The sequence below is a fragment of the Nicotiana tabacum genome, chromosome 9, assembly GCF_000715075.1.
Source record: "Nicotiana tabacum cultivar K326 chromosome 9, ASM71507v2, whole genome shotgun sequence".
NCBI lineage: Eukaryota > Viridiplantae > Streptophyta > Magnoliopsida > Solanales > Solanaceae > Nicotiana > Nicotiana tabacum.
The window spans coordinates 92,439,231-92,449,202 of record NC_134088.1 but is presented as its reverse complement, the minus strand read 5'-3'; the positions used below and the strand labels follow the sequence as shown (position 1 = coordinate 92,449,202).

At 38.2% G+C, this 9,972-nt stretch overlaps 1 protein-coding gene across 1 annotated transcript; it reads right to left on the bottom strand.

The window, feature by feature from the left end:
* Positions 1–3,669: 3,669 nt before the first annotated feature.
* Positions 3,670–4,666, bottom strand: LOC142164256 (dehydration-responsive element-binding protein 1A-like). Its single transcript, XM_075221855.1, has one exon. It carries the CDS (start codon positions 4,539–4,541, stop codon positions 3,843–3,845), a length of 699 nt encoding a protein of 232 aa, XP_075077956.1. The 5' UTR covers positions 4,542–4,666; the 3' UTR covers positions 3,670–3,842.
* Positions 4,667–9,972: the final 5,306 nt, after the last annotated feature.

Genomic DNA, 9,972 nt, shown 5'->3' with positions numbered 1-9,972 from the left:
GCATAGAAAATGAGTCAATGGAATTTGGGGGTAAGTTGTGGTACCATATCATTGCTCCTTTGGACAAAGTCTCCCCAAACTTCTTCGATAACACCGACTCGATTTCATTATCTTCCAAGTCGTTCCCATTGATTGCGCATGTATAGGAGGTCACATGCTCGTTCAGATCTGTGGTTTTGTTATATTTAGGGATATCAGGCATACGAAACCTCTATGGGATCGGCTTCGGTGTTGCGCTCGGAGGAAAAGGCTTCTGATAAATATCTTAGAATATGGCCCCTTCAATATCGGGGGTGTTCCCAGGATTTGATAGACCATGGAATTGTATGTTTCCACCTTCTTGTCATTAACCTCAATTTTCTTCTCACCTAACTTCACCCACTTCGTTAATACTTCAAGCATTTTCATTATCTCGGGATTGACCCCGGGCTCGGCTTCACCCGGTCTCTCAGTGATTTGTTTGTTTCTTCGGGTGCTTTCCCCGGATTGTTCGAGATCAACCTTGTTGGGGTGTGGCTTTGATTCTGTAGCTAATCTATTGCCGCATGTTGAGCCTGCAACATTTCAAAGACTAGCCATAGGCTTACCCCCATCACCTACTCCTTCAGGGACTGTTGGTCGGGGTCCCCCGCGAACACAGTTTTCGGTATCAGTTGACAAATTGACATCGATGGTCACATGTGAGTTAGCATCAACCGGATAGGCAACTGGGACACCATTGGGATCAACATGAGGCACCTCATTGCTAGGTACCAAATTATTATTTTCGCCACGATGGCTAGACTCGGCGTCGATGTTCAAGTGGGCAGACTGAGAGTTCGATATTTTCGGGTTGACCTGAAATTAAGACTTTAAATAACAATCCTAAAATATGGTGTGTTATGGAGATTCGTATCAAATCACCACTATTATCCTTAGCCCTACGGTGGGAGCCAAACTGTTAACCCTTAAATTGGATAACAATTAAATTTATACACAATTTTAAGGATATGTGGTTTGATTCAACACAAATAATTAAGTATATTAGATAAATGAATTAAAGACGAATTAAACGATCAAACCAATTGTGACGTTGTAGCCAAGCCTGAACTTAGATCAAACAATGACCTAGTCCTCGATCGGGTCCTCGATTCAAGCTCAGTCGTGAATGAAGAACAGGTTAAGTGAACAAGAACTTTAAGAAGCAGAAAATAAATATGTAGTGCTTTGATTCGCGTGTTACAATGTGTGTTAAAAAAGAAAAACTTCCCCTTAATATAGTAGAAGAGTTTCATCCCTAGTATAAGTCTAAAAAAGATAAAAATCTTCCCTTCTCGTTAATTATTGATCTGTAATCGACATCGAGCGATGGATATCCGATTGGGTGCGAATATCACGGCCCTCTATCCGTCGTGTGTAACCGTTTACCATGTTTTTCGAAGTCTTAGAACTCGCCCTGAGTCCGGGGTGTGTCGCTTTATCAGGCCCGATGATGAGCACATCGTTCATCTTTCATGGATCTCGATACGAAGAGCTAACATATTAAAAGAAATGACACGTTATCAGAGGCTTAGGGGTGGATTGTGGGCTGTAAAAGCTGCTCATCATCAAGATACATGGCATTGAGTTTCTTATTATTGATTTTGTTGTTCTTGTTGAACAGAAATGTTCATCCACCTCCACAATCTGACAAAGACCAGGAGGAGAAGGCCAGGAGAAGTGAGTTTGTGCAAGGGCTGCTGCTGTCCACCTTTCTTGAAGAAGACTTCTAAGCAAGAAGAGAATAATGTAGCTTGGATAGAGAAAAGAAAGGGGATGCTGCCATTCTGTGTAGTAGCTAGGGCAAGAGGGAACTCTTAAAAGTCCTACTTATGTGTATATTAATTAAAGACTACGTTCGTTTCCCATCTTCAATGCAGGCCATATGCTAATATATTTCTAAGTTAATTGTGTAAAGCAACAAGACATATATGACTATATAGCTAGTTTCACTAAAATTATCAAGCAGTGAAGCAGCTAGCGCCGCACTATGGCTGCTGCTTTTCATCCATTAGCAGTAGAATTTGCCTTCGCCTACACTGCTGGTTTCCACCAATAGGCAAAAGACCTGTATTGGGAAACGAAGTTAGGAAGAATTATCTTAGTTTTATTTCTTAACTTTGCAATCTTAGTTTTAAAAATACAAATAGAAACAAACCCAATTTTTGAAAGTGTAAATTAAGATAGTTCAAACTCACGTACTAGAATATATACTCCTAACTCCCATATAAACTCCATGTGGATTCGACCCCGACACTTGGTTGAGTACTATTATTGCAATCGACCGTTTCATATCTTTGTTTTGAGGTGTGATTTGGACGAGATCAATTTTTGGTCCATGTCCTTCTTCCGTTTTCTTCACCGGAAAATCGGAGTGTGCATTATTCCCGATTTTACCCGTATGCAGCTTGCATATAAGCTGTGAATCAAGTATTGCTATTGTTATATGTTATAAGTTAGTTCAATGAATTGAACCTCTGAGTATTTATGAAACTCTCATGATATCCGCTAATTTAGATAAAAACATGTCACAAAGGAAAAGTCATAAAATGTAAGATGGAGATTTTAATACCAATTCTCTGGTAACAACCTTTCTAAATTTGACTAAAATCAACCACTTCTTCCACGTCAAAAGACTCATTCACAAAACCATGGCAAGTTTTACCAATTCTTTCCACTGTGGAGCTCGCGTTTGTTACTCATTGTGGCATTATTTACGACACTTGTGAAAAGAAAGAATGAGATAGGGTCGATATCTGCTAATTCAAACTCTCATGGGTATAAGTATCATCAATTAAATGAGTTTTATTATTAAGAAAAAGGATTGTGATATGATATAACATGTCAAATGTATTGTATTTATTTTTTGAGTTAAACAATAATAGTTGGTGACTTTGCTGTTCTAAAAGAAACAAAGGTGACTTTGGTCGGATACCTCTATAAGTTGCGTGACCATCTGGGAAATCTACTGAAACTTTCATGCAATATGAATATTCAATCACACATATATTTTGATATTTTAAAATTATATAATGAAACTTCTTATATTTTGAAAACCTACACAAAATATCACGTAGGTTTTCAATTATGACCAGATATGAGTGATCGCGCTTAAGATATAGCGGATGTATATATCCGTTATCAAAATAAACTAAAATAAATTAAAGAGAAATAAGCAAAAGAAGGATGATATCGAAAATGAGAAACTTTCTATGTTAAATATTACTCCATCCGTCTTGTTTTATATTACAACGTTTGATTGGACACGAAATTTAAGAAATTAAAGATGATTTCTCACACATAAGTCAAATATATGCACACAAGTACTTTGAAGTAGTCCTTTTAAGTGAGTGGTAGTGAGAATTTAAGATGTCTTCTTATTTTAACAAGTGATTGTGAGGGTTTGACTAAATTATATGCCATCAAGGGTAAAATGAGAACACTAAACCTAAATAATTTTTAAAAAGATAAAGGTATCATTCTTTTTAGCACAAACAAATAAAAGAAAAAAAATTATATTACATAAATTGGGATTAACTAAAGAGAATATAAGTTCTAAAAGAATAGAAATAACATACACGTATAATAATATGCAAAAAGAATCTGTCAATGGGAGTAAAACCAAGTAATTTGTTGTCATTTATCAAGTAATTGATAAAGATTATCAAGTAATTCCTAGTGTGACAAATTAATTGAGGGTTGTTGACGATTCTACTAGTGATGCGTACAATATTGTGTCTGTTTTTCATTGCAATTTGACTGTACTTATAGGGAACTAAACTACTCAAATTAAAGTCTCTACACATATTGTCTAATTAAATTGATCAATAGCTCCACAAAGACATGTCAGCATGATCAGCTTCCATTTCATATCCGTCTATAATACATTGAGGTGGAGGTAGCATTAGCCCTTCGGCCATATTCACAAGTAATCTCGGCATGCAGAGAAGTGCCTCCTCGTCCATAAACAACACATTATCAGGCAATTCTGCAACCAACTCTTGTATTACTTGGTCAACAATAATTTTCTTAAAGTTTTCTCCATGTGATTCTACAGGCCGAAATGCTTCGGCGGCTTCAACGGCCGCCTTCTGAATATCTTTGGCGGCCGCTGAAGTCGGGATGGGTAACCTCCAAGCCGAATCAGCAAAGTTCAAACATGCTGACCGGCCTCTTAGAGCTATGGCCGCAACGTCATGAGCTCGAGCTGCCATTTCTGCAGTTGGGAAAGTGCCCAGCCAGATTCTTGATTTCTTATTGGGTTCTCTTACTTCACAAACCCACTTATTCGAATTTCTCCTCCTTATTCTCCTGTATACTGGATGTCGAGTTTCACGAAACTTCTTCCTACCCGCACGTTTCTTTGGATAGTTCGAAGCTAACATCACTTCTTCATCAGAATAATTAGGTGTACTCCCTGAGCTGCCACTATCAGACGAAGTTGAATATTCAGCAGCTGGCAACAAAGAAGTTGACAGTGTAGGAATTAGTGGATCAAAATTGTGGTCTCCAAAAATATTCATTCTTGATCAGTGGAGAGTACGTATCTTGGAAGTTGGAAGTTGGAAGTGTACTGAGTAAAGCTTTGAGAGTGGATGGTTCAGTTTAAGGTTTCCTTTTGAGTCAATAAATAACATAGGAAGTGTTAATATATTTATAGTGATATATGATAAGTGAAGTGTTACATAGGAAAGAAAGCTTACGGTTTAGACACGAACACGGACTGTGTTAGCAGGAGACAGGCTGGGCATATATTCTTGTTCTTGATTTTTAAAAGGGAAAAAGTAATGGGGCCTAGCTACTTTATGAAGCAATCAACTAGGTTAGTTTCAACACAAGTTCAAGATTTAATTTGTCTGTGTTTGTGTGTTGAACACGTGTAATTTCTTCTTTGGGACAACTTGTGGGATCGTTTCCCACCTTCTTCTTACCATCCTTATTGGGTTTTACTGGACACTGGGGGTACCATTTAGGATTATAGAAACACAAAAACATAAGAAACCATAGGAATCATGTTGCATCTATTTTATACTTAATAATTAGTAAATTTGAGTATAAAACATATTAATAATTGTCAAGTCAAACGTTTGACTGAACATTACTACATCCATGCCATTTATGCTAGCTACTCAGCTTGACTCGATATTAACTTTAAGAAAATAAAAAACTTTTGAAATATCTTAAACATGATATAATTTGCGTGTATATATATATATATATATATATATATATATATATATATATATATATATATATATATATATATATATTAGAGGCGGTTCAACGATTGCGTACTAATCCTTTTGTACATATCTTGATCATTCAGTCAATTACCTGCTAGGTCCCACCACTGAAAATACTTGGTAACTTAGCATCACTAAGACTTATATTATATTTTATAAGAAACATATATTGACCGTAAGATAGTTTTTTTATAAATTCTCATAATGTAATAATCTCAATTTTATAACAGAAGTATATACTGAAGAAATTTAATTCCAAAGTGGGAGGCTCCTCGATTGAGGGCTTTGTTGGAGGAGTCTTCCGGTTTTCAAGATCTAAGGACAATTTTCGGGGTTCATACGTATATGACCCCATTCCTTGTAATGCTTTTACACATTCCACAAAGTCTTCCTTCTTATCATCATCATGATTAAGCAATACGGCTTCCAAAGTGTCATCAACATTCATCATGGCACTAGCATCATCAACAATCACCTCGGTCACTAAGTCCACAAACGAACAAACTTCATTGCTATTCGGTTGCCTCATAGATTTGCATACATGAAAAACCACCTTTTCATCAGCCACCCGGAAGGTGATCTCACCGACTTCCACATCAACAAGAGCCTTCCCCGTAGCAAGGAATGGTCTACCCAAGATAATAGGCACCTCATAGTCCACTTCGCAATCAAGAATTACAAAGTCTGCCGAGAGGATAAACTTATCAACACGAACCAACACATCATCAATAATACCCAATGGTCTCTTCATAGTACGATCCTCCATTTGTAACCTCATAGATGTGGGTCTTGGTTGCCCAATTCCCAAAGTTTTGAACACCGAGTAGGGCATCAAGTTGATACTCTCCCCTATCACATAGAGCTTTGGCAAAGTCGGCACTTCCAATAATGCAAGGAATTGTGAAAGCGCTGGGATCTTCCAATTTCGGAGCCATTGAGTGCACAATAGCACTCACTTAATGTGTCATCTTGATAGTATCACAATTCAATGATCTTTTCTTTGTAACCAAATCCTTCATGAACTTTGCATAACCGGGCATTTGTTCCAACGCTTCAACCAATGGCATATTAATGGATAAGCTCTTCATCATGTCTATAAACTTCTTGAATTGGTTCTCACTATTTTGCTTGGCGAGCCTTTGAGGGTATGGAGGAGGAGGCGTTGGCATTGGTGCCTTGGCTTTTAGCACTACCGGTTCCAGTATGTCAATCACGTGTTCCTTAGACGGGTTCACTTCTACTTGGGTCTCCTCCACACTCTCATCAATACCAATTCTCACTTCTTCATTAGCTTGAACCATATTGCTTGGAATCTCATCTTCTTGAACCACTATATCATCATCCACAATTCTTCTTTGATTTGAGGTGGTTGCATCTCCACCTCTTCCACTCTATATTGTTACGGCCATGGCATGTCCTGTGATGTTTCCACCCTTCGGGTCCACCACCATATCACTAGGTAGTGCCCCCTTAGGACAAGTGTTTAAAGCTTGCGAGATTTGCCCCAATTGAACTTTTAATTTGCGGATTGAAGTGTTGCGAGAGGCTAATTAAGCATCGGAGTCGGTATTTTTCTCCATCATTTGTTTGAACATATTTTCAATCTGTCCCATCTCATTGTTGGAAGAACTAGAACATTGAGATGGATAAAGAGGCGGGTTGTTTGGTTGTTGATACATCGGAGGCCTTTGAACGCCCGACCCCCAATTCACTTGGTTATTGTTCCAACCCCCTTGGTTGTTGCCTCCCCAATATCCTTGATTGTTGCCACCCCAATTGCCTTGGTTGCCTTGATTGTTCCAATATAACCTTAAACATATTATATCAGGTATGTCGCTATAAAAGTTTCTTATTAAGGGATCATTAATTTGATTCATGGGATAAGCAATAATAATATTCTCAAGATAAAATTTAGAATCATTTAATTTGATCCTGAAATAATTGGAGAATTGAATAAATATGCAATACTTAGCCTTGAGATGAAGATGAAATAGCAGAAACAGTAGTTCCTGGAGCAGGGCTTACGGGCACAATAATAATGAAATCAAAAAGTAAGAAGTTAAAATTGTATAAAGTTTTGAATAGATTATAGCGTGAGTTTGCTAGAAAATTCGTGTTCTCTACAATGATAGTAGAACTCACTATTTATAGTTGCGCATAGGGAACAAGGTCCTAGGATCATGCCCTTCTTTAATCTCAATTATGAGAGCCATTGAAGAATGTGTAACGGCGGACATGAACGACAAATTCTTTATAACGGGCAGTGTACTAAATGCTATAGAATATTCTCCATTAAATGCCACCGGTGGTAGACATTTATTGCATCTTTATGAGCATCATTCTTTTCGATAACATATGAAGCAATAATCTTCGGTTTTAGCTATCATTTACCTTCGGTTCCACGTGTCACTGCCTTATGCAATCACTTAGCATATCATAATTTACCCTATACAGATAGTCTCCCTGCTTTCCGGAGACATAACTTTGTGTTACCGGAAAGTTGGTAGAAATATTCTTTTTGACGGAAATTTCACTAACCCCCTCTGAAAAGCTTCTGACAAGTGATTAGACGCACGTCTATCCGCATTTAATGCCCCGAACATGCGTGATAAGTAGGGATTTTGACTACTTATTTGCACTCTTTTACTTTCGTTTTAGCTCAAAATTACTTAAAGGTATTCCCGAAAACTTATGAAATGTGCTTTCTTGCAGGAGTGTAGGAATATGAGTCAAAGAGATGAAAATTAATTCAACAATGAGTAATTTTGGACAAGGACCAAAACAAAATAAAAAAGGGAAAAATACGGACCGCACAATATTGAGTGCGGCCGCATAACATGAGGAAGCCTCTGACAAAATTTCTATGCAAAGTGCGGATCGCACAATTATTGTGTGGCCGCAAAAGATGAGGTTCAGAGAGATGGATTCTGGGGTCACGAAGAAGTGCGGACCGCATTATTATTGTGCGGCCGTAGAATCAAAAGTGCAGCCGCACTGAGACATGTGCGGTCCGCAGAAGTCTTGCATGTCAAATCTAAAATTCGAGAGTGCGGCCGCACTCAGAAATGTGCGGACCGCGGAATATGAAGAAGTGCGGCCGCAACCCAGAATTTTGCGGCCGTAGAAGTCCATCCTGTCAAGCTAATGTCAAAGTGCGGACCGCACACATAATTGTGCGGCCACAGAATCTCCGCAGGGGCAATTTTATCCGATAATTGCAGTTGGGTATAAATCGCTCTTTTTGTCAAATTTAGGTCAAGCAGAGAACACCTGAGAATAGATAGCCGTTTTGCTTTACTGTTTTGGGTAACTTTATAATAGTTTATCATTGTAACATTAGATTTTCTTCCCTTAATCATCTATTATGCATTTTATACTAGTTTCTTCTTTAATTTCTTCATTTTCTATTAGTAGCTTAAACCTTAGCTAGGGTTATGACCCAACCCTAGTATGGGTACTTAATGGGTGATTGATTTAGGACGTATTTATGATTGGGTATATAATATTTAGCCTAGTTCTTGCTTGAATTCGAGAATTGATGGTTGCAAACATTGATTCATGCCTAATTGACTTAGTCTCTACTTGAGAAAGAGAGACTAAGTCTAGGAAAACTTGGCTAACAAAAAATTGAGGTGAACTCAAGAAATTGATAGCCCCAATTAAAGGGTCGAATCTAGAGATAGTAAGACCCGACTTGATCATCTATCACTTGTTTTGTGAAATACACATTTGGACTTGAGAAAGCCAAATTGGGCAAAATCACTCAAACTACCGATAGGTATAGAGTGAGTAATCGTGTGTGATTGCTATATTGTATCACGACCAACCAAACATACCCTAAAGCTCTCAATCTGTTAGGTAACCAACTAGGTAAAAGTTACAACCCTAAATCTTTTATAATCTGAAAAACAACAATACTTAAAACATTGTCTCTTAGCTTTACAATTACAACATTAGTATAAGATTTAGGAGTAGAAAAGAAACAACCGAATAGGTAGAAGTACAATCTTGGGCATTTCATATACTTAGACTAGGTATATACAAAATCCAACATAAAGCTCTTTGTGAAATCGACCCCGACTCGCGTTGGGTATTTATAATTGCATCGATCGACTCACAATCCCAATTAGTGTTGTGAGTTTGGGCGACATCAATTTTTGGCGCCGTTGTCGGGGAGCTAAAAAACAGATTTAGCTATATATTTGGTTTTGTGTGTGATTTGTCTTATGTTCCTTCCGGGTTACTAACCTTTTTGTGAATAGATTGTAGGTACAAAAATGGCTCTCAACAATGATCATCTCGGAAACATGCCTTTGGGGGATGTGGACGTGTAAGATGACCCAGTTGAGGAGGTTCCTCGTGAGCCTCAAGCAAATAGACGAGGCCAACTGCCTCGAGACAACATTCCCGTTCCACCCCTATATCGACCAAGAGCGGCTCCACACTGGGTGTTGCCCCGCATTAGGGTGGGCAACTTTCAAATCACAAATGTTATGCTCACATTGCTTGAGCAACGGGGATTCTTCACCGGGGCTCCGAACCAAAATGCATACAAACACTTGAAAGGATTTGTGGATACTTGCTAGGGGATTAAACAGACCAACGTCTCCGAGGATGCTCTAAGGTTGAGGCTATTTCCCTTCTCTCTGGAAAGCCTTGGACTGGTTAGAAAGATTGCCAAACCATTCTATCCATACATGGGATGAATTAG